At 35.4% G+C, this 26,226-nt stretch overlaps 1 protein-coding gene across 9 annotated transcripts in view; it reads left to right on the forward strand.

The window, feature by feature from the left end:
* ATP9B (ATPase phospholipid transporting 9B (putative)) overlaps positions 1–26,226 on the forward strand; it is a 162,388-nt gene that overhangs the window by 28,377 nt on the left and 107,785 nt on the right. For 8 of the 9 annotated variants that reach the window (XM_030504681.1, XM_030504921.1, XM_030504843.1 and 5 more), the window contains 3 exons: positions 3,245–3,353; positions 12,695–12,753; positions 21,395–21,446. In XM_030504681.1, coding sequence (XP_030360541.1) covers positions 3,245–3,353; positions 12,695–12,753; positions 21,395–21,446 — 220 coding nt within the window. The remainder of the gene's footprint in view (positions 1–3,244; positions 3,354–12,694; positions 12,754–21,394; positions 21,447–26,226) is intronic. The other variant, XM_030505196.1, reaches the window with a different exon arrangement.

Below are 26,226 nucleotides of genomic sequence, written 5' to 3' on the forward strand. Positions count from 1 at the left end.
TTTGCGTTCCTTCTGTATCAGTTTTGATCTTGTCCTTTTTCACAAAAACTGAGATAAAACATTTAAGCCATGGATAAAGCAGGAGAAAATTGCATCTTGAAAATAAGTTATTAAACATGCTTTTTCTAATTGATTGCCCTGCTAGTCGCACTGTTTTCCTTTCAATATGTCTTATTATTGAGCCCTCTGTAGTATTTTCTTGGGAAACTGTTCAAACCAGTTGCTTCTGACTCAGGTTTCCTAAGGTTTGAAAATTGTATTCTCTTTGGAAGAGGCCCTTTTGGTAGTCTGCCAGCTATATTGCCATGATTTGGAATTCTTTTCTTGTTTGTAACCAGATCATTACCTTCTCTTTAATCTTCCTTCTGGCCCCTCCACACCAGGTTTAAAAGCAAGGCAGGAAGAACAAATGCTTTATTTTCTAAATTTATTTTAAAAAGGTATTTTCTAGTAACATTTATTCTCAGTGGTATTCAAGAGGAACAGTGACATGCTGACTGCTTGAGTAAAGGTCATTCTTTAACAAGTCAATAGAGTAAATATTCTGGATTGATTTCATTGGTTTAATTGTTGCAACATGTGTCCTTTTAAGTATTGATAAATGGAGAGACTGTCCTGGAGGTTCTTCATACCTCTGTTTCTAGACAACTTTTGGCTTCTGCTGCGACAAAAAAACACTTCAAAGACAGAAAGCTTGTTCAACAGTGGGATTTGAAATGGATATTTGCAAAGATCTTTGTCACTGACACAGTAAGAAAAGCTGGAAGTCAGCCGTGTTTAGAAGTTGGTCTCTTCACAGTCAAGTGCTGTGTACAGCTCTATATGTTAGTGGGGTAGTAAGGGAAAAAATTGCTTAGCATTTCAGCCTATCTTATCCCTGCCCAAAGAAGGGAGAAAATACTGTATTTTGCAAATAATCAGTTCTGTATAGATGTGTTTATCTTATTCCAGGATATTTTGAATTATTTTTTCCCAGTTTTCACATACAGCTTGAAAATACATCTTGTTTAGTGCTAGTGTTTTTTTGCTAAAAAACTCCCTTGTTTCCTGAATAGCTTTTTTACTAATGATTAACCTCCAGATAAAAGAGGTTAATTGGATGTTGTGTGAGGCTCAGTACGTATGATAAAAATATAAAACACTTAACTTGGACCCATTGGGCTGTCTTTGCTTAACAGATAAGTTTTTGGTTTTCTCTGAAGAACATCTAACTGCTGATAAATTTTCAGTAATAAGGGAGTGGGGTTTGGGTTTTTTTGCATCCCCCCCCCCCCCCTTTTTCTTTTTGGGGACACACACACACATGCTTATTTTGGGTTTTTTGCCTTTTTTTTTGTTTGGTTGGTTTTGTTTGGGGGTTAATTTGTTTGTGTTGGAGTTTTCTGTTGTGTTTGGTTTTTACTTCAACAGTTTTTACAACAAACAGACATAATATGCTTAGATCAAATGCTGGAGTTCTTCAAACAAGACCTTGTTTTACTGATTTGTTGTCATTTGCACAGTAGGGAATGGACTTCTCATTTTGAGTCCAATATACAAAGAATGTAGAGCATACAAGCTTGTAACCAGTATGCTAAAGACACGTAACTGCTTACAGTTAAAGATGACAGGGTTTTTTGTAAGATTGGCTTCACAATATCAGCTTCCCTTTGGAAGAGTATCAAGTTCCTTTGAGCAAATGAGGAAAAGGGAAATGTCTTCAGTTGTTCCTCATAGTCAGAGTCAGCTGTACTGAGCTGCTGGGCAAGATATGGTGACCAATAGGGGAAATTCTTGCAATTAGCACCTTGCATTCTGTGCTTAGATTACTGTCTAGTTAATGAGTTAAATATTTTGTATTTATATTATATGTACTGAGCTGTGCACAAGATCCAGTTAATCTCTTTTACCTGGAGGTTGATCATGCACAAATGGCAGGTATGTTTGAAGGTGCTTCAGGAGTGCTTTTTTTTATGCTGCTAAAATATCTATACTGCCAAAGCTTGTGAAAATGCTGCTGCCAGAAAAGGGCAAAACACTACTGCTCATTCAGTTATGCCCTAGGAGTGAAAATGAATGCATTTTGCAAAGGCACTTTTTTGTTTTATGTAGTTCTTACATAAGTGGTGTAGCTAACGTAAACCTGAACGAACAGGAGGCGTTTAAGTTTGCAAGAGTATAAGCCTTGGAATTTTGGGCTGGAACTGCAAAACAGCCCTTGCTATTGAAAAAGAGAATTTTAGTCCAAACTTCTTAAAAAATACTCTACCCCTTCACTCCTTTCTTATTCTTAGGAGGTTAGGGGAAGATTGGCAATCTGTTGGACTTCTGCAAGAAAAGTGTAATGATACAAATTTTCTCATACAGGAGGAACGTATAGGTGGGTGTCTGAAGCTAGGTGGATATTCTAGAACCTTATCTGTTGGAGGATTTGTGAATATCTGAATTTTTTAGCCATCTTACTTATAGTAATGATAAGATTCCTTTACTGTTGAAAATTTGACTTCCCTGACACTGTTCTAGGAGTGAGCACTTGAGTTTAAGAAGTCAGAAGACCATAGCTGAAGAGAGGTTTAGAAAAGGAAAGGAGAAACTCTTACATGCTTATCCCTGAACAGTTCTGTATTTTTAGCTTACTATCTTTTGAGGCCAGAGACCATCTTAGTTGCATGTAGCACACTCTGTTCATCCAGCAGAAGCTGCAGTGGCAGCTATGAAAGTAGCAGCTAAAGCATTTAGATAGTTCTTGTGAACAAGCCCCCTTTTTCTTTGTGAATTTTTGTGACCTGTTGGTAAATAACTACGTTTAAGATGGCAAAATTAATTAAAGTAGCCATCCGTTTACTTTTTAATTTCTGTCTGTTAGGAAAAACATAGTGAACTCAATATTAGAACTGGAGACTTAAATGTTTTTGGTAAAGCCCTAAAATTTGTGGAAGATAGGGAAATATGTTTATTGAACTACAAAGGCTGTCTTTAGTTCATCCAAAGCATTTTAATTTTTTACATTTCAAATTATATCTAAATAATGGATCTTTGGAGATGTAGTTATTCTAATTATAACTTATATTAGAAGTTCTAGAAGTTATTCTAATTAGAACTGTAATTCTTCAATTTTAACAGATTGAAGAAAACACTAAAATCCAAATAAGAAAAAAAGTAAACATTCTAAGTGCATGTTCTTGCTCTGTGTAGTGTTCCTACTTGTGTATTTTTATTCTAGCAATTTTGAGAACTCTGAATTGCATAATTATATCTTTAACAGGGATTTGTTTTGACGGTCACAGTGGTACGGGAAGCTGTTGATGAATTTCGACGTTACAAGAGAGACAAGGAAATGAACTCACAGTTATATAGCAAGCTGACAGTACGAGGTTAGCAAAACCATTTATATAAATGCTTAAATATTTCATCTTACATATACATTTACAGACTTTCAGTTCCAAAAAATAACCAATAGTCTCAAGCTGCACTATTCAGAATGAAACTGATATTGAAGTGCCTGATTTCCCTCAGATAAATATGACTGTTAAACATGACCCGTTTATGAAGTGTTGTAAATCTTGTTGTTTATAAAGGAAAGGTGTATGTATATAATTGCATATATTTTTTAAGCATTCTGGTGTTTAGTACTATTACTTCAAAGTGCAGTTCTCCTCTGAAATTGATACCTCACAGTAACTCGGCAACATTGTCAGCTATGTATCAAGTGTATATAGGAAATAAGGGATCAGTAACTAAGAAATACGATCTAATTAAAATTCACTAGAGCCTTTCAAACTTGGTGGATGTATTTGTGTTTAAGAAAAGGGCGATATATTGTGAGTCAACTTCAGTACCAAAAACATTGATTACAATTTTTGCATATAATTTGAAATCTGTACGATCATGCAGTAGGAACAACCACTTTTCTTTCCAGAAATTAATAAAAGGAGAGGTCAGTTATGCCTTTTTTTTGGCATCAAAACCTTTAAGTTTTTCAGAAAGACTTTTAAGGAAATGAAGCACTTCAGCTGTAAAGTGACAGTCAAATTTGGTAGGACGCCGTAAATTTTAAATGTGGGCATAAAAGTAAAAACTGTGAACTCCTCCACTTTCATGTTGGTCAGCATATTTTGCTGTTTAGATTCAGAACAGAATGCCACATAGGTTATTTGTTATTTTTGGTACCTTTCTATTATCACATCTAATGAATAACCTCACAAAACAACATGACCTCACTATTACACTCTAAAGTTATTTTGCTACAATATCCTAAGAAGTGTATGTTAAGGGTTTTCCTTGGCATAAAAGTTCTAGAAAGTGGGAAGCTGTTATGGAATGTGAGGTTGCATCTCAAGCATTAAGAGTGTATGACATACATTGTGCCAAGTATAAATTCTGTTCACTAATTCCCAACATAAATTTCACAGCACTTCTTAGTATATCTTGGTGAATATTTTCTGGGTGTCAGTGGGAAAAGTAACCTCACCGGATCTTCGTTTCTTAATTGGAGACTAAACGCTTGGTGTAGCTCTGGATAATATTCTCTCAAGAAAAAAATGGATTAAAAGCTTGTAATATAACACAAGTATATTCTGTCTGAAATCTTACCCATTTTTTTAAAGTAATTGGAAGGTAAGTAAACAGGCAACAGTCTCTTTAGTTATGACATAGCCTAGCAACTGAGAGGAGTTTATACTGCTTCTTTGCAGTATGGAGACTTGCATTGCTTTCTGGAGTTTCCATACAGAAGGGAGCAACTGTAGGGAATATTTGCCTATTGTTCTTCCCTTCCTTGTCAGCCTGAAATAGCTTTAGCAACATTTAGACATACTACTGGGGAAGTTTGAAAGTGGAATAGCTATCATTTGTTAAACACAAGTCGTTGCATTGCTGGCCTCCAGATCTTTACAGTCTTTAATACAATCTGTAAAGAAATGGACTTTTAATGGCTTTTCTTTCAAAGTTGTAATTTAACCTGCTAGCTGGTTTATTCGTTTTTTTAGATCTGCTATGGTAGGCCATTTAACACTCACCTTTGAAACAGATATAACAATCTTACCCTATCCAACAATAGTGTTAGTAATCTGAAATTCTTAGTTCTGGAAGCATATGTATAGCTTATCATTACCAGTGTGATGTAAATGTCAAGACTGACACTTGCTGTTTAAAGAGCTAAGTTGGGTGCCTTTTGCCTTTTTTTTTTTTTTCCTTTTTTTTCCCACTTGTTTAGAGTCAATATTGGAGTTTCTGGTAAATTGCTAGGCATTTAAGTAGAAGTTTTGGAATCCTGATGTCTTCTTTCCCAGTTCATGAAGTACTTTCTGAGGGTATGTGTATTTGAGAAACTTTTCATTTTGCAGCTTCTCCTAGAAATAAGGAAGTTGTCAAGGTTTGATTTGGTCACTTTCACACAGCTGTTTTCTAGATATGGAGTAGAGATTTAAAAATAGGTATACCTATATAGCTATAAAATAGCTATACCTATATAGGTATAACTTCACCTATATAGGTAAAACCCAGCAGTTTCATCAGGAACTGACAGGTAGAGAGCTTTAGAGATGCTCTTTTTTTTTTAAAAGAATGTCAGCTTTTACCCACAAATGTGTGTATCAATTTCAACTTACAGGTTTTGGTGTCAGTGCCATAATGAATTAATACTTGGGTTTTGTTCTGTTTTGTGATGGGTTTTTGTTTGCTTTTTTTTTTTTTTTTTTGACGACAGTGGTATTCTGCAGAAGTAAAGATACAAGATCTCTGCTTACAGTGAACTCTGAATCCCATTTTGACAGTGGTGTGATTGATGAGCTAACAACCTTTTGAGTTGTGGCCAATTCTAAGAATGAAAACAGTGTTGCAGTCCTCACTCAAAATTAAGCTGTACTAAACATTGCCACAAACATATAAAGTAATGAATAGATGATAAATTGCACCTTTTTCATAATACAGGGTTCTTTCATATTAAGGCATTCTGAAACTGAAAGGCATGATTTTGAGGCAAAAAATGGGACTTTCTGCTGTGATAAAATCATAAAAATGATAAAAATAATCATAAAAATAATAAAATTCATCATAAAGTCATGATAAAAAATAAAATCAGACCAAGTTTTATACAGGTTTTGAGAAGGATTTAGGTATTTGTGTAAATTAATAAAGTCAAATACCACACTTCTGTAAACTATTTTTATAAAAAACTTGCATTATAATCCACCTAATTTTTAATATTGGCAGTACTCTTCAAGTGGAAAAATTCAGTTAGGCTTACTATACTAACCTACAGGCTAATGGTTTGGAGAAAGGTGGCTTTGTTACTTGTGAATAAGCAAACTTGATATTGATTTAATTAAAAGCCTGAAAATCGATGCCACTCTTAAGAGTGACTTTTCAGAGTGGAACTGCACTTTATACTACTCTAGCATCTTTTTTTTTTCCCCTAGTGATTTTATGACTTGTGTAGATTTTAGTTTTTTCCTTGAAATAAATATTTTTTCCCATCTCAAAGACAGAGAAACTGACATAGAGAGGTTAAGCAGTGTGATTTTGCTCAAATTGAACAGTAGAAAAACTTAATGTTAGCAAAGTTCAGTGTTATCCTTGGTTTAATTGTACCATTTATGGAAGATAAAAATGAGAATTTAATAGTTTCTAGTTAATTGTTTTGCAAAATGTTTTGTTTACTATAGGGAAATAAATGTATTCATAGCAAGAGAAGCTACTGGGATTTGAATTGTGATTAATTACTTGTGTAAAGATAGTGTGGTAGGTTGATTTGTAACTTAAAATCTTTTTATACAGTGTTAAAATAGATTAAAACCAGGAAGTCTTTGCCTACCAGTGTTGATTTTCTGCAGGGTCATTCTTAGCCTCAGGAATCCCTAAATGGGTAAAACATGAATGCTGTCTTATGACCTGCATTTTGGTAGTGAAAGAAGTACCAGCTTCTTGAAGATGGAGGATTTACATCAGTGACTCTTGAAGACTTAGAATTTATTTTTAGTAATTCAAGACCTTGAATAAGTATTTGTTATAATCAGCAAGTCTTAGCATTTTTTTTTTTTTAATTTAAAAATTTTTTTTTTTAAATTTTCCTGATAATGAGCTGCTCTGAGCAAGGAAACCAAGGGAGAATGGGACATCTGTTTTTAAGTGTTACTTAATTGTACTTAGGCAGCAACAGCCAGCTTAATGTCCACAGACTGTCTGATCCATGGGAAGGCTCAGTCTTCAGTTATCCTTGGTGAATTTGCTAGGTGTAACTGCATGTGTCAAGAAGGTGAACCTGCTACATGTGCAGTTTGAATGGTTTCTACTTTTTCAACCCTTTGTGGCAAGTGATGAAACATGCAAAACAGGAAATGTATTGAATTTTTTTTTGTGAGCAAGTCAGTTAAGTGTACCTGTCTTTCATGTGATTCTTTTCCCTGTTATAGCTTCGTAGATTACAATGTTGAATCTAAGTGTATGATGCATTCTTCTGTCTTAATCTTTTTATTGAGGTGTTTGTTGCAAAATCTGCTCTCCTTTTTTGCATATCGAAGTCTTGAAATCCTTAATAGACAGTTTTCAGACAGTATGCCAATTAAAGTTCTAAAGGAAGAGTATTTGCCTGTAGAATTGAAATTATCCTGTCCGTTTAATTGCCCTTTTCTGCTTCAGAGCAGTTCACCTCCATATCCTTTTGTAGAGCAGAAACTGGGATGGAAAAGTTTGAAACCTGTGCATGCAGGTTTGGAGGACTTCTGTTTTTCTTTCCTAAGGCTCTACTATACTTTTGGTGCAGCTTCTTGTCTCGTGCACTTAAGTCTGCTCAGTTAAGTGCCTATGAAAAAATGCTGCTGTTCTGCAGAAGAATCACCTCAAGTTTATAAACAGTTTGTTACATTTTTTCATTAAGCTGCAGGAAGCCAATTGGGTCATAAAATTGTAAAACAATTTTAACTTTTTCCCTTCCCATTCTTTAAGTTGGCAGTCCTGCCCTGAACCTTTCCTAGTTAGGTTTACCCATGCAGTGTTAGTGAAGTTTTGAAGAAAAAAGATCAAGAAGATAGTAACGAACTATAATAGTCAAAAATGCGACTTGCAGAAGAGGTATGCATCTGTCACTTCATCACAGGATGTTTAACAAGAGTTTTGGAAGTGTTGCAGAGCTCTCTCTCTCTCTTTGCAACCTGTAAAGCAAATTAAAAAATAAAGTCAGGAGAGATGAGATTAATGAAATAATTCTATCCAGGCTTCAAATGTGACAGGCTTATGTCTTAATAGTGTTTAAGAATGTAATGTAGTTGAAAATACGTGCCAAAACTGTGTGAAATTGAGAAGATATCAGTAAGTGCTATACATAAGAAGAGAACAAAGTGTGAAGGCTAGTATGTTTCCTTTAAAATCAGAGAGTTGAAGTCTGTTTTGGAGAACTAGAGTGATTTTATTTTTTTATTTTTTTAAACTTTTGAATTCGTTTATGCAGTGGGAGCTGCTCTGTTCTCAGTTGATCTTTCTTTTTTTTTTTTTGAATTGCAAAACAGTCTCTGTCAGGAGGCAGTTTTCAGTCATTTATAACTGTTATCTGCAACTTTAAAATGAGATTTTTGTCAGTTTCTTGATTATTGTAATACTATTCTTCTGCAGTTATTTGTAATCTGTATTGAAACCTCTTACAACATTTCAGCTCCTCAAAAACAGGTCGTCCCCTGCTTTTTAAAAAGCCATTGCATTAAAAAAACATTATTTCTGAATCTAAAGATACAACATTACATCTTTATTGGTTGCAGTATTTCAAAACAACTGACGACTTTGTTCCTGGTATTGAGACCATTTGGAACAGATAAATTTTTAAAGAATTGTATTAATTTAATTGTTTAGAGAAACAGTAAGCAACAGCAGAAATAGAACTTGAAATTTTAATATAAGATAGGATTTTAGAGAGAGGCCAGAAGAGAAGCATCATCAAGTGGACTGTTCCACATTTTTCAGCATCCAGGAGACTGGGTAACAAAGAATGAAGGCTTTCCATTTCACCGAAGAGGAGATAGTACACAGAGAAGGGGCTAGGAAGCCTCTCTCTAGAGTTTCATATTGGTGATTAAAGACTAACCTCAGTTCACTATGTAAGATGGAGTTTGAAAGAAACGCCCAAGGACAGCGCTTGGCACTGAAAGATCAGCATCCTCACCTTGGACTCACTGTAGCTTTAAGCTCCCCCCTGCGCCCAGCTCCCCATTATATTATGTATACTCTAATTATGCTGACAGCTCAGGCTAATAGATACCATGTGAAACTTTCATATGGTCTATACTTGACTCCTTTCATTCAAGAGTTTTATATTTCTGGGTTAGAGACAAGCTCTGTTACCAATTCCAGAAGCAGAACTTCAGACAGTACTAAGGGTACCATGAATGTAATAGCAAATTAAAAAGAATTTGAAAATGCTGCTCTTACAAGTCACTGTTCTTTCAGGAGTGGCTTGCAATCAGACACTAATAAAATTATTGATCGCTTATTAATAAATTAAAAATTAACAAAGAATAGTAAATTAATAATGAAAGTTAATAAAAAGTAATTTCTGATATAGTATATATCCACATTTTCTTTATTTCATTTTTTTGTGAAATAGTTGTTAGCACATATGAGATACTAGTTTTTCTAATTATTGCAGTTCATTTCATAAGGCTTTATGTTGTGAGTAAAACGAATTACTACAGGCATATTTCAGTGTTCCAGTTCTGCATAATTCTGTACGCTGCTTTAGGCAAAAGCCTTGCGCCTTGGTGGACTATAAAGTCTGGATGCGCAGGCACTTCTGACAGCTTTGGACTTGTTATTGGTAATTACACAGATGGTGAGGAGTGTTTTGCTACAGAGATGTTTTCAGAGAAAAAATAGTTTGCAAAAATAATTTATGCAGTGAATAACATTCAGTGTCTTTTTTTATTTTTTTCTCTAAATGCATCTTCACTAAGATGTAGTATTGCATTATTTTAATGTTCTCTGAGATGGCATCTAAGGAGTCTCATTTTTGCTAGTCTACAAGAAAGTGTTATTTGTTGACTTTTCAAAATTTTAACCCACTTCTTGAATTACTGCCACGTTTTACCATTTAGTTTTTAATGGAATATATCCTGCCATTCAGATTCATTGTAGAATAATTGTCTTGTATGTCACAGGCCACTTCCTTAAGTGCAGAGATATACAGGGTGCTCTAAAAAGACACATTAGTGTGTAATAGAGATGGTATTCTGTAGGGTTTTTACTAAGCCACCTAGAAAACAGTTTGATAAGGAAAGTTTTCAATTTATAAAATGAAATTCCCAGGATTGCTAGGCTGAGTAGAAGCAAAGGTGCAGTGTGAGTTCCTGTAGGTATACTTGGCACCAGGAGTCTTTGCTTTTTGTCTGCCCTGTATCATGTTCCAAATGAGTGTTATACCTTCTCTTATCCTATAAGGCTTAGTGTCTTTTGGTCTTTACTGTATGATACTGTAAGAACACAACTGTGGAAAATGCAATTGTTGAAGTTGATAAAATTGCTAGTAATTGCCTTTGATTAGTATCTCTGAATGATTTTGGTCATACATGACTGCGTAGGTGGCATAGGGTCTGAGACAGCACAGCTGGAACTAGGATTTTTGTGGCTGTTGTTATTGTAACCAGTTGACATGGTTATCACACTGTTAAACTTATGAAAATTATTAGCAGAGGAATTAAAAATGAAATAGGAAATGTTATCCTTTTGGTAAAGCTAACAGACTTAGAAAGCAAAGTAAGCATTACTGTGTTTTTCTGGTACATGCTATTCACTTCCAGTCAAAACTTAAGAATTTGTAAAGAGGATTCACAGGGTCCTGCAGTTAAGCAGGCTAAACACGTTGATTTGGTATCAGGCTGTTCTTTCAGTGGTTTAGCTTTAATTTTAGTTACTTTAGATTAAAAAATAAATAATTAGTTGTTGAGAGGTTCTTACTAAATTTCCACAGGTATCTTGAAACGCCTGTAGAGAAATTATAATGTTTCTTGCTATAGCTTTTGATATCTTGGTCTTGTGCTATTCCCTTCACCTTCACAAATGTGTTATGGCAGTGTCAGGAGTCAGACTGAAGATAGAATTTGTTTGAGGGTGGGGACGAAGGTGTTTTTGGCAACTGAAAAATTTAACTGGAGTAAAAGATCATTATCAATAACAAAAACTGGCTTTCAGAAATAGCTTTGCAGACAAGCCAAACAAAAGTTCTGTTTCTCTTCTGACATCGCACATTTTTAGAAGTGCTAATGTAATGGAAAATGTGTCAAAAATTAGCTATAGGAATACATTTATTATTAACTGAATTAAACTGTTACTATTGCATGAAACAATACTATAACATGAATCCCACTACCTTTGTGTAAACACACGTGTAAGCATAAGGAATTTTTTGAGGTTAACTACCTGATCTCTCTTCATTGAGAGTTATGACGTCTCATAGATTTGGAACGTAGATTAGTTTTTGTTTTATACTTAGTAGAACCTTGAGAGATGGTACAATGCGCACTGACAAATCCACCGTTCATAATACTTTCAATTAAATTCCAAGCCAATTGCTGCTCATCCTGTGCTTTTATAGGTCTTCTAATTTGTTCAGTCTGACTTTTATTTAGAACCCTAGCTCCTTACCATGTTTTGACATACTCGTCATCTGATACCTGCTGATCAGATACCTGCTGCTTGGAATCATTATAGTGTTTCTGATGGGAAAAGATATTTTGTATAGGTGTGTATTTCAGCTCGTCGGGCTGTGTAAATATGCATGTGTTTGTATCCTGAGTTAATAGGTTCTGAATTTATCACCTGTTGTATCTTGGAAGAGGATATCCGTATGTCATGACTTGTTTGTCTGCAAGGGTTTGGGGTGGATTTTTGGTTGTTTTCTTGGTTGATTTTACCTCAGGGAAGCAACTCTTTCTGGATTTGTCACAAGAACCCTGGGACTAGAACTCCTGAATTCTGATAACATAAATAATAACTCATTTTGGGCTTAACCTCTCTGTCTCAGTTTTTCAGTCCATCACATAAGAATGTTAAAACTTAACACTCTTACAAGTATTAATACCCTACAGAACATTCAAAAGTTAAATTGGTACATGTGCTGTGTATATTTTTGAATGATTTGTTCACAGCAGTTACTGAATGGGCAGCTCTAGAGAATGAAAATCCTCTATTTCAGCTTATATTTTACTTATCTAAAATGAAATCTTCAGGCATTTCTTCTGACTTTAGAGAAACTTACCTCTTTTCACTAGAACTGCCAGCAAGTTTCAGACAGTACCAATTACACAATAACTTTAGTGGCCAAGCAAAGCTACCTGTTGGTAACTGGGCTCTGACTAATAATGTGTGTGAGAATGCTCCATGACTCTAAGCCTAACAACTCTTGACTTGTCAGAAGTAGAAATGTCTGCTAGTAGGATGTGAAAGACTTTTTCCAATTTTACAACTCTGTTGCTGATATAGGTAAGACTTGAACATCTTCCATACATATTTTTTTCCCTCTAATACTTCTACAGCAGCTAACTGGTTACAAAACTAGACTTTTTTAACCAGTGAATTATTTATTCAAACAGATGAAATCTGTTATTTTATATAATTTGTAACGTTTTCAGCAAACAGTACCGTCTTTAAGTATAACTTGAATTCTGGGATTTATATTCTTGTGATTCTTTATTAATGTCTGCCTAAGTTGATTACATTTCTTCTTTTTTTTAAGGTAAAGTGCAAGTTAAGAGTTCAGACATACAAGTTGGAGACCTCATCATAGTGGAAAAGGTTGATACTTTTTTAAATATATTTTAGAGGCTAAAGATTATTAACATGCTAATTATCTTCTGAAGAAAAGTATATGAAGAAAAGGTTCTTGTCTGTGAAATACTAACTAGCTAGTATTTAAAGTCAAGTCTTATTTGAGAATCTTCAAGGAAGTCTTTTTTATTAATATTAAGCCTAATTGAATGTAAGCATCTATATTTTATGAATTGCTATATGCTTAAATTTGTCTAGTGAAGGGAATACAATTACTGAATTCTCTGGCTTGTGCTGTACTGAATGTTTTAAGCTGTCTTGATTACTGATGCCTTCCTTCTGATGCTCAAATCAGTGCTTTTCTATGTCTGAAGCCTTCAAGGATAAGTTTTGTTTATATATATTTTTACATTATATAATTATAATACGTATATAATATATATAATTAATACAAAAGTTTATATATTTTTGAAAAGGAGAAAAAGCTTTCCAGTTTGGTTGCAAATGGTGAATGAGAGCTGTGAACTCTTTTTCCCTCTGTGTTATTATGGTAATAAAGACAGCATTGCTTATTTCAGATGGCTTTCTGGGCTACTAAAATTATTGTGACCTTGAAAGTCATCTTAATTTTCTTGTCAGAGGAAACTATTTTTACTTTTCTGGAAAGGTTACTCACTTTCTAGGTGCCAGCAAGTGATTCCCATCGCACTTTGTATTAGAGAGTTAATCCAATGAGAAGCTGGAAGGAGGCAGATCAAGTTGAAGCTTGTATCTACAGCTTTTTTTGAGGCATTGTATGGCAAGTTGCAGCTCGGCAGAATAATCCTCAGTGGAACCTAGTCAGTGACTAGACTTTTCCAAATTCTCAGTGGTTTTAATCCTGTTTAGTCGAGTAAATTAGTTCTGATAAAAGAAAATCCTTCAGCAAATATGCCCTCGTGATACATTTTGTGCTTGCTTATTTGTTAACACCTCTCCTTTCACTTGGAGAATTTGGAGAACTCATAAATTGTTAGTGGATGGAGATTATTTTCTTTTTTCAGCTATATATAAGAAATCCCTGTTCTGTTTGTTTTGGAGAACTTTCATTTCCTTTCTTTTCTGTAGTCCAAATTAAAAACAATACTTCCAAGTCTCATTTGTTTTTGCTTATTTTGGTCTTGTTTGGTATATCTACTTTGATGTACTCTGTATTACTTCTTATCTTTTTTTCACTTTCTTTTGTCTGTCTGTACCTGATATTTTTGGGGGCCTGTCTGAGCAGCATATAGTAGTGTACACAAGATGAGCACTAATATGTCTGGCCTTTACATCTGTTGTGCCTTACACCTTGCTATCTTAGAGTGCAGGTGGAGTCAGCTTGCAGCTGCTCACTTGTGCCTATTCCAGATCTAGGAGACTTAGATATTCACTTTGATTTTTATTAGAAAACTTTTTAGGGCCTTCTTAATCTCTAAACCTGGAATTAATTATTTTAGAGTGTAGGGAAGACTCTAGTAGGTAATCTGCCTTCCATTAGATTTACTGAGGTCATCTGTCTGTTGAATTATACTAGAATTTGGAAAACTGGAATTACTTAGAGGATCAATATGTCTTGTGTGAGGTAGGTCATTAGCATCTATTTCAGCATTATTTGCAGCAGTGTATAGATCATATGTTGTAAGTACCTAAAGTTTTCTAATGAAAAAAAGTATGTTTAAGGATTTAGGGAAATAGCAAGTAGAGTTCTTTTGATGAAGATTTTACTTGGGTATCTCAGTAAGATGCATATAATTCTTTGAATGTTGTATTTCAGCTTCAGGCTCCCTCCTGCCCCAGCAGGGCTTTTTCTTTTTCCTTTTGGCCTAGTTTGGGTGCCTTCAGACTAATGCAATTAAATGTTTTCTGGTTCTGTTGAGAAGTGCGTTTTGTTGGAACAAGCAGTTTTCAATTTCAGAGCATGACTTAAGCCAAAGAACCAGTCGGGAGTGAAATGTTCAATTGCTCACTCTAATGGCAGAGGAACAAGTTAACATTGTATTTGACTGGAAGATGCATCAACAGCATTTCTGCAGTGAAATTAATGACTCATTTGAGCTGAAGATCCATATGTTAACTAGTGACTGCATCACAAATACTAACAACTTAAGTGAAAGGCTTTTCTATGTTTAAACCTTGAATATCCTCTGATTATTGTCTCTTTTTTAATAGGTTTGATTGATTTCAAAGCAGCTCTAAGGGACTGCAGTGGGCTTAAAACAGTTTAGTTTTAAGTAATATGTTTATTTTTTCAACTGAAAATTTTGTAATGCACTAATACTAGAGCAGGAAGTGGTCTGAATAAAGAGAATCTTGCCTTTTAGAAGCTAAAAGACATGTGTAGGTTAGCTCAAAACTGGTCCTCTGCCTTGAACAGACATGCTGCTTCATGAATGCTCTTCTTGGCTTGAGTTAAGATCCATTTTTAGTTTTCAGTTGAAGAACAGGTGTGCATAGTGTTCCTAAATAAGACAATTGAATGGATGAGTTAATGAGTTCAAATATTGTTATTTAGACACTGTAGTTTATTGAGAGTTTGGAATACATTTCGGAGATGTGAGGAGGGCATAAAACTTAATAGCATGGTTTATAATTAATAGCATATTTACTTAATAACATTTCATAATAACAATACATAACATAGTGTTTTAAAACATGTGGAACAGTAGTGCTTTACCTTAAAATGCTGAGAGCTTTTCTTGAGTTGTAAAGTGACATAATTGTTTTTTCTTAACAGCAAGTGTGAAGTTAAATTAATCCAATATTTGTAAGGATTGCAGTTAATCCTAGCATGCAGTATTGCACAGCATGTGGATACAAGAAGACAACTAGAAAGTGCCTTGTCCGTTTATAAGTCAGAAGCAAGCAAGAATATTTTAGTCAATGAGAAAAGTACATGGTTCATTACATGAGTGGAGAAGGACAGTAAATGCCAAATTGTGAGCATCTGTAGCTGTGGGGAATTGGAAGACGGAATACGAAGCTGGAGAAGCTTATGTAAATAACACTGTCATGGTAATAACATGAGAAAAATGAAAATGTAATTTGAAACCTATTAGAAACAGTATTTTTCAAGTGAATATTGTAGCCTGTGTTGCAGGGAAGTATAGGTATGTTTGTGGGCTTTCTTGTTTTCCAGTCTGGCTAGTATTTCTGGATGGCGTGGAGTTAGCCATGGGAACCTAGAAGCAGGGGAAGTACTTAGCTTTTGTTGACCCCTGTCTTGCTGTAGTTATATCTCTAGGAATGAATCTGTAAGCCTGCAGCATAGACAAACACTGAGAGAAATGGAAGCCCTCTTTTTCTGGGGCTCTAATTCTGCCTAGACTTAAGCAAAACAATGTATTCAAGTCATTCTCATGACTTACGTATCGAAATTTCAGTATATATCAATAAACATTTCTGGCTTCATCTTCATGGTAAATGAGATTACATAGTTTCTTCATGGGTTTCTGAATGCTTGAAGTTGTATGTGTTGTCATTGTAACTTGTTCCACTTTGATAAATACGACATGAGAGGGCTAACATGATTGACATATTGCTGCTGTTTATCTGTGGCAATGTACAACAGAACTTAATTTTCTCCATAATGAGGTGTTAAAGATTTTTGTAGCGTATTTGCCATCTGTTTCTGTGTAGTCACTCTTCTCGTGACTAGGTACATCTTTGCAGGGGGATCTTTGTTCTCCAGTGTCAGCAGTAATAGTGACAATGTTTTTTTGGTATCGAGTACTCCTGCAGTACCTTTCTGCTCACTTCCAAAATATAGAAAACCTGATGAAAACCAAGATGTCATGTCAGTCTTATACTGTTGTGGGTTTTTTTGTTTGTGGTTTTTTGTTGGTTGTTTTTGGTTTATTGGTTTTGGGTTTTTTTTTGGGGGGGGGGAGTGGGTTTGGTTTTTTTTTTGGTGGAGAAAGTAAAGACAAGACAGCCTATAGCCTTCCCTACGTAGAAGAATACATTCAGATATGTTAATGCAGAAAAGCTTCGTCTTACAGGAAAGAAAAACAAGCAGAGAGAACACATTAAAAAGACATAAAGATGCATTTTTTTCTATTTTATTATATTTCTATTATTTCAAGGTGCATTTTTTTTCTATTAAAATGTGAAAACGATCACATGACTAACTTGATTACAGTCTACAACTTCCTCAAGGAGGGCAGTGGAGAGGGAGGTGCTGATCTCCTCTCTCTGGTGAACAGTGATAGGACACAAGAAAAGGGAATGGAGCCATGTCAGGGGAAGTTCAGATTGGACCTTAGGAAAAGGTTCTTCACTGAGAGGGTGGTGGGTCACTGAAACAGCCTCCCCAAGGAAGAGGTCATTACACCAAGCATGTCAGTTCAGGAGCATCTGGATGATTCTCGTAGTCACATGGTTTAGTTTTAGGTAGTCCTGCAAGGAGCAGGGAGTTGGACTCAATGATCCTTATGGATCCCTTCCAGCTTGAGACTCTGCCCAATTTTGTTGGGCATAAAGACTTGAATCTTAGATAGCAAGTACCAGGTGAATGTTTCATTTACTGATTGTGAAACATGCATTCTCCATGGAAGTTGGTAATGATTTGTAAAAACCTGATGCCTTATTTGTATTAGAAGTTTTGTTTGTATTAGAAGTTTTGTTTAATTCAGTATTAGATCATTTGACTTACTTTTTGCAAAGTTTTTGGCTGTTGGTCAAGTGTTTACACGTTGTTTACAAGTAACTAGAAGTTTGTAGGCATGAAGCCAGTAACCTGAAACTTGAGTAATGGATTTATGTCAGAGCTGGCAGGGAAGCTGCAAAAATGTATAGCTAATCTATATGAAGACTGGATATCTGTTTAATTGTTATTGTCATTTAAAGAAAGATTTATTTAATTTTGAAGTTGCATTTTCCCTTTCCTCTTTTTTTCTTTCCTCTAATAGGTGCATAATAGTATCTATTAAAGTTAATGTTTTTACAGGGTTTTTTTTTCCCAAATCTGAATATGAGATATTCCTGGTTGAGTCTGGGCTCATGATGGATAATAAATTTCACTACATGTTTAATTATTTTCTAAGTCAAGATTCTGCAAAATGCTGTTCTAGCTGCAGTTGCAGGTGAGCAGCCTCTTCAAGGTGAATACTGTTGACATACAGACAAGCACATGAATTTTTAACTCTCTATGCTTTTACAGATAAATGGAATTGCTGCATGTCAAGAAGTATCATGCATGATAATGCAATGTTTTGGGTATGAGGAGGGTTTTTTTGCTACCTGCGTAGGATTTTTAGGTAAACCAGAGCATGCATCTATTTTTCCAGTGTTTCCAAACTTGCTTGTTTTCCAAGCATCTTGTTTGCTTGAGATAGTGCCATCTCTGTAGCCCTTCATGGCCTCTCTATACTGAACTTCCCATCAATAGCGTTGCAATTGCTTCTAGTACACTTCTGAATCAGTGTCCTTGAGAATTTGTTACAGGGAGTGGCAACAGTTACCTGCTTCCCAGAGAGATTTAGAGAGTTGTTATCATCTTATTTTGAAAGCTGAGCCCGCATAATGCAGAATCTGGCAGTTGACTCTGAGAGATCTATTCAGACCACACTATTCCAAATGGTGCTGTTGTGGCTGTGTTCTTATCTTGGGGAGGTCTCTTTGGAGTAGTGGAAAACTTTGCTTACAGTATCCAGGATGTTTTGTGGTCAGATATAATATTGCTATATAACTGTGGCTTCTTGAGAACTGAGGCAAGTGCCAAAAGTGCAGCGGGGAAAAAGCATCAGCTTCTTAAGTGGTGTTGTCTGATGTAAATACACATTTATTCTAATCTATGAGTGAGACAATGTGAATTTTTTCTCTGAAAAAAGTTCAGAGACACTGATTTTTATACATAGGCATAGTGTTTTGAAAGTCACACACACTGTCATACAAAGCAGTGTTTAATTATCTTGACAGATGTATTTTGAGTTATTTTTATTGGAGGGGACTACTGTATGTGCTTTGAAGATTTTAGTTCTATTTTTTTTTCCTTTTGACATGCAGTGGTGAAGGGGAAGTGCTGCCTTAAAAAAAGCAAAAGGAGGAGGGTTAAAAATGTGAAACTGTGTCTGGTTTCCAATCAGACCAGTTTGAGAATGCTGGGTTTCTTTCAGTTCTTAGCAGTGTTGTGTCCTTAAATGTTGAGATATAGTCTCGGATTGACCCAAGTGAACAAAAATACCCTGTGTTTGTGCTTCTAGGAGGTTTTTGAATGTGTTTGCTGATGCTGTGGTCAGTGTTATTGCCTAGATTCCTGTTGGGATAAGTACATTCAAGAGCTGCTACGTGCTGAATGCACTAGAATTTCATGTAAAGATAATTTTGAACCCATTATGTTTTTCTTTGATACTTACATCTTCTTAACAATCCATAGAATTTGTATATTCCACTTCGATGCAGTGAACAAAAGTATTGTGATTGGGATTACTATTACAAAATTTAAAGATGATGTTCTGAATGCTGCATTCAGTATGTGAGATGTTCCATTGCTGAATGTCTCGAAGTTTTCAGATTAGCCTGAACCCATCATCATTGCTGTTTCTTCTGTATAAAATAATTAATTGCTTTTCTATAGCTGGTAGTTTATGTGCAAAATAGAGCCACAATTGAATTGTTATTGCTGTATTAATTTTGCAGTCTGATTACTAATGAAGTGTGAAATATGGAATAATTGTGGAGTTTTGAAATGCTCACGCTTCTTTACTTTTTATGTTGAGTAAATTCAATCAGGTTTTTAAGGCTGAAAGCTGAGGTTTGTGTATGCCATGTTGTGAGCTTTGTCAGCTATGTTTTTCTTCTCCACTCAGACAGTTGAGCTCTTAAAAAATAAAAGATGAGCCTTAGGTATGCAGTGGCTTTCAAGGCATTATCAATCAAGTATAATAGGAAAACCTGGAGACCCCACTTGGAGTACTGTGTACAGTTCTGGTGTCCTCAGCATAAGAAAGACATGGAGCTGTTGGAGCAAGTCCAGAGGAGGGTCATGAGGACAGTAAGGGCCTGGAGCACCTCCCGTATGAAGACAGGCTGAGAAAGTTGGGGCTGTTCAGCCTGGAGAAGAGAAGGCTGCATGGAGATCTCACAGCAGCCTTCCGGTATCTGAAGGGGGCCTACAAGGATGCTGGGGGGGGACTCTTCATCAGGGACTGTAGCAATAGGACAAGGGGTAATGGGTTTAAACTTAAACAGGAGAAGTTCAGGTTAGATACAAGGAAGTTCTGTGGGGGTGATGAGGCCCTGGAACAGGCTGCCCAAAGAAGTGGTGAATGCTCCATCCCTGGCAATGTTCAAGGCCAGGTTGGACAGAGCCTTGGATGACCTGGTCTAGTGTGAGGCGTCCCTGCCCATGACAAGGGGTTGGAACTAGATGATCTTAAGATCTTTTCCAACCCTAACTGTTCTATGATTCTATGATTCTTATTATCAAATGGGGGCACTTTGTATGTGAAAAATATTTCTGGGTTATATCCTCTTAACAATTAATCTGAAATGAATATTAAGAAATATTTTTTAGCATTAAACTAATAAAACTATTAGTAATATTCACTGAGATTTCTTAATTGGATAAAGGTAGTCTGTAAATGAAGTGCAAATGAATCTTTGTGTTTAGCTTCAGTATCAAACAGTACACCATGTACTGGACATAAGTTGTGATTGAACAAACTGGAATTCAGTACAGTATCTTTTCTCATTGCTCTGTCCATTGTTCATCCTGGTCCTTGTCAGCTTCATCTGTTGCTTTTTTTCCTTTCCAGTCCTGTATCTTTCAGGTTTTGACATGTTGGTTATTTTTACTTCTCCCATTTTTTCATTCTTAAAACCTTATGTTGGCAATGTCTAACTGGTGCTGGTAAATGCCTTGTAAACAAGTGGTGGGAGAGCTAAGGATTTGGGTAGTCACATCACAGATTGCATGTGTGTGGGAAGGCAGCACTGTTCATTTTGTTTAATCTGTGAAAGCTTAGATTGCCCTTTCTGTGGTCAACAAACAAATGACAAAGTGATTTGATACAGGTAGTTCTGTGCTTCAAAGGGAAATGGCAGAACAGGTGTGCAGATGCATCTGTGCGTATGGCTCTGCATTAGATGCTGAGAAGAAAAATTAATTCATTTTTGTCTTTGTAAAGGAGGGGTTTATAGATGTAGAATAGGAAAATGCTGTTCTCTGAGTTACTGTTTCCTCGGTGTATGTTTGTGTGTGTTGGGGGAGAGGAGAATACTTGGTACACGTTTGCAACTTGAGTGCCAAGACAGATGTGTTAAATTCCAGTTTCTTCTATTACATATGCTGAGTGTCAGAGTTTTCCTGAAATTACTTTTGAAATACTTCAATTAGATATTTATATTCTCAAACTACTGCTTTCAGTCAAGAAAATGTAAATCTGTTGTAGTTCTTTAGGTATTTATGATTCACTTATAAAGAGCATCTGAAAGGATTAGCTGTTGTTTGCTTATTGTATATTTTTCGAAAATATTGATTTCTGAATTGTAAATGCTGAATGTAAAGTACTGTGAGAAATCCTATTTTAATTGAGTTTCAATCCAAGTGTGACCTTTTGGTGATAGATCTTACTGGACATTTGATTGGAATTCACTGGGGTTTTTTTCCTACTTATTAAAAATACACCTTTTTTTCCTTTCTCCTCAGAATCAACGAATCCCATCTGACATGGTGTTTCTCAGAACATCGGAAAAAACTGGTATGTTTTGATAATTCAGGTTGGTTAAGTGTTAAGTTTGTGGTTGCAGTAAAATTTTAGGTTGTGCATAGTGGTCAGTTTGAAGTGGTCAGTAGATTGATGGTAGGAAATCAGCCTTCTTCAAATTAATGGGAGAGAGTGCACATGTGAGAAATGCAGTATGCTTGGACTGTAAAACAGGAGAAATCTTAACATGAGATTATAGATACGTTCCTGCAAAAAGATGATTTTTATGAATTGTTATAACAAAATGTTGAGGTAAAGCAAATAGTAAGACTACTTTATATTTAAAAGATTGGTTTTGTTTTAGATGACAGTATTTTAAATGATTAGTTGTAAATCATTATCTTGCAACACATTTAAATGTCATTGATTGTATTTCAGTTATTAAATTGAAAAGAACTGAAATCTCAAACTACTAATATGTGATTAAAATATTTTTTAAAAAAGTCTATTGCAATGAGATAAAACCCTGAGATAACTGAGTTGTTTTGGGTTTTGTGGGTTTTTTTTTTTTTTTTAGTTAGAAATGATACTGCCTTTTTGATCAGTCAGAAAACTGCACAAAAATCTTCTTGAGTGAGAGAAAGTACTTCTCGTTAGTTCTATTTCTCTTCAGATGGTGATAGGGAAGTACTCTTCATCTTTGAGAAACAAGTATCTCCTTTATAGAAACCCTGTAAATTACAGCTGTTTTGATTAAAGTTTAGAAATTACTATTGGATGCCCCCTATATAACTCCAATGAGTTTCCCTCCTTTATGCTAACCATTTCTCTTCAGATCCTGAAGAACTGTCTGATATTTGTCAGGCAGCACTAAATTTCAAAAGGCTAATAGCTGTGATATTGGTAAACCCTGTATTAGTGGCACTTGGTATTGCACTGCGGCATTGGAGTTCTATCATATATTTCAGATAAAAGTCTAAATTTGCAGAGATCATTTGCAAAAGAACACAAAATATTTCTGATAGCCTACAGAACCCTACTAGAGCTATATATTTGGTAAAAGAAATTACCGTATATAGTTACTGTGTCTTCCTAATGATTTTCAAATGCTGATTAGATGCACTAGATCATCTATAACTGGCCTGGACTGACAAAGTTTCCTAATGATCTGTATATCATCCCTGTCTTGGTTAACCATTCTTGTTCAGGATACATGGGCTTTTCTCTTTATTTCCTCCCACAGTACCGTGTTTTATTAAAATGCATAATGCTTCTGACAAATTTCTTGGATGCTGCATGATTATAAAAGGACTGATAATGTTGGTTTAGGGGTCTACTCACAATTATTTCTTTTCCTACTGACCCTAAAACTGTTTCAGCTGGTATCACAGCTCCTAGAAAAGTAGGAGGACTTCTGCACCCATAGAAGAGTTACTTTTAAACTAAGCTGCTTGCATGCAGTGTGTGTTGATCCAAAATTTTCCTAGCCTTTACTAGGAAACTCAATATGTAATATTGTTCAGTGTTTGCTCTTGAAGGAGCATCAAAAACTGTCTGGTGAGCGCTTTCTTGCTGTCGTTAGCTAGGATCCTCATAGCAGTTTACATCAGATGCATTGTCACTGCTGGGATAAATGAACAAGAATAAGATGAGACGGTTGCCTAGCTTGCAGCAAAACAAGTTCTTAAATTATGTATTTTGCATATCTGCACTGTACCATGTTTTCCTCCCTGTTAATTCTTAAATTCCTGGATTCTGTTTCTGAGGTTATAAGACACTGTGTTGACTCCCCTCCTTGTAATATTATTAGTTGAAGAATATGGTATAGGTGTGGTCGTCAGTGAACAATACAAGCCAGAAATGCATCTGCACAGGATAGCTCTGTGTCTTGATTGGAATATATATGAATAGTAGATCTTGAAGGACCAGAGTTAATATAAATAAAACTATCTCTTTGTCAAGATAGAGATGGGGAAGGGGAACAGGCTGCATCCCCACATCAGAAATGTGTGAAGAATAACATTTCTGAAACTAAATTTCATCAAGTCTACTTCAGTGTTTAAGTCTACTTCAGTCACCTTTCTTGGAATGTCATAATTAAAATTTTCCTGTAAGAGGCTCTGTTAAATTGCTATCTAGAAAATAAAACTACTTATTTCAGAAGTTTATCATGTTGTAACAGTAGGCTTTCCATAATCAATATTGAAAATGCTTGTGAACAATTTGAAAGAGTTGTGTACCTACTATGGAATATTCATTATAATGTAAGGTGAGTAAAGAGCAAATTGAGTAAAATCTTTCCAGAATTCTGCTACAAATTGTTTTATATATACTTATGCTATATGTGGCATAGTGGAATGTGATTTTTAACATTGAAAATTCAACAGGTTAACTGTGTCGCACTTCTTTAAAAACAAAACAAACCGGGGTGGGGGGGAGGGTGAAACTCGAAAAGAAAAAAATCCCCTGAACTTCAAGCATATGGCAGTAATTGTTTTTTGACTAAAGAGTGAACACTTGCATCTGTAATTGTTTCTTCCTGGATGCTGCAGTTTTGACTGATTTATGGTTTAATTTATAGTTGGCACTTTAAGTACTTTGTAAAACACATTAGTTTTTGCATGGTTTTATGTTCTATATGTAATTTTATTTTATCTTCTCTGCAATAAAACAGTTTAACTATAACTTGTTACTATAAATCTATAAAGAGTAAAACGAAGAGTTTGAACTAATTTTAAAATCCAGCACACCCTGTAAGCTTCTTCTGTGGCAAAGTACTATTTTCCAACTTCAGTATTTACACTACATATTAATGTAGTTTTCAGCAATGCAGTATCCTAAATCTTCAGTCAGAAAAAAGAAGCAGTTTGAGTTATAAATGGGTAGTTTACAAAGTTCAACCTAAAACTATTCTGGCTTCTTTTTATGCAAGTGTGGTGCTATGGAAGAAATGAGACAATGGCATGGGCTTGTTTTCCTCCAATTCCCACACTTTTAGGGATGTTGAGTTTTTTAGGATACTTCTAACTTTGCATCGTAGAAGCTGAATTTCAGAGAATCAGGCTTATTTTGATAAAACTGAATTCTTACGAGATATATATATTTTTTTTTTTTTTGGTAGAATATCTTTAAATAATCTGATATAATGACTTGATGCTAATTATGTACATTTATTTTATTAGATTCCTAGGTTTTTTTAACCAGACTTTTATAAAAGCCTAAAAACTAATGTAGGTGGGTCTTTGTTTAGTGTTCATGTTTGACAGTCTGTAACATTAGTATTCCTCTCTTTCATGAATGGAGGTAGCTAGATGGCTGAGTTTAGAATTAGGATTACTTCCCTGGGGGATGGAGCTGGTGGAAATCACTTCTCAGATGTGAATTCTTTGCTGCTGTCAGGCTCCTCATATAACACAGGTTTCCACAAGATGTTCATTGGCTTCCAAAATAAAAAGGTAAAAAAAAAAAAAAAAAAACTCTGGAATAATATGTTGGGTTGACATATATTTAGAAAGGGGGGGGGTGTGTGTGTGTTAAGGTTTTGCTCATTACATATGGCAGAGACGGCAAGCAATTTGGAAGATGTGTCCCATTTATCAGCCTTCCACCAGATTAAAGGAAACATTCATGCTAAGATGGCTGCAATAGAGGATTTAAGATTATTTTCATTTGGTGTATAAGCAGGCATCGTGCCAAAACCAACTGACTGCCTTAGTGGAAAGCTGTTATGTAAATTGTGTTACACCAGTGGAAATCTCCCTTACTGAAATTAAGCTAGATCCTAAGTGGCCTTTAACATACTTTTCAGGTGATTCTTTAAATTGCTTGGCATGCTTCTCTACATTCTATTTGTCTATATGCCATCCTAATCATAGATCAAAAAGCTAGGCAGGGCATTCCAGACATCATAGTATAAGTTTATTGTTGTCCACAGGAACTGCCAACTGAAGCAGGTGTCGATGACTTCACTGTTATGGGAGTATTATCAAAGATACTGTGTTTGTAAGCAGCAATAAAATTTTAAAGATAAACCTTTTCCTTCTGTAAGCTAAAATCTTTGTCCTCTGCCTTAGTTGTGCCTTGTGTTGGTGCCTTGGTTCAGCAACTGGCTTCTGGTCCAGGTCAGGTATTTCTGTGCTAACACACAAAGGTGTTCTGATATGAACTGAAACTGGTCCTTCATGAAAATCTTGTGTTTGTCTTTATAAAACTTGTCTTTATATAACTTCATATCCTTAAGATCTTTGGTCTGCCATACCTGGTTGAAGTTAGCCACGAGTTGATCATGACTGGGAGAAAGATGGCCTGGAAGAATAATATTGTGCTTGGAAATAGGGCTACGTGGGCTATTTGCTGAAGCCTCTGCAGCTGGAATAGCCAAGGGATAACTACCTTTTGGGCTTGTGACATGCTCTATAGATGCTAAGACTATGAAGAATTGCTTGTATTACATACTGCTGCTACCTATTTAGGCCTATGACAGGCTGATCCATAACACTCTTATGGGTTTCGTTATTAGCTTTTTAGGAGGATGAAAATTGATTAATCTTAGCTAAACCTTTCTTTTTGCTCCTGAGGTCCCCCTTGTCACAGATAATGCTTCGTGATGGTATGAAAAGTAGAGCTGGATTTTCTCTTCAGCCTTTTCTGGAAGAGACTGAGCTTCCAAAGGGTAAAGTGGAATTGCTTCTACTGGTCTACTTCAGCTTTCCTGACCATAGCATTTGAACCTTGTACATCTGTCTCTTGGACAGAGTTAGAATTTTTGGCAGACAGTTGATTCAATATAGAATAATAGCCACTACTTCTGCAAAAAAGTCATTTTTCTAAGAGA

This window comes from Strigops habroptila, chromosome 1 (assembly GCF_004027225.2).
Source record: "Strigops habroptila isolate Jane chromosome 1, bStrHab1.2.pri, whole genome shotgun sequence".
NCBI classification, from domain to species: Eukaryota; Metazoa; Chordata; class Aves; order Psittaciformes; family Psittacidae; genus Strigops; species Strigops habroptila.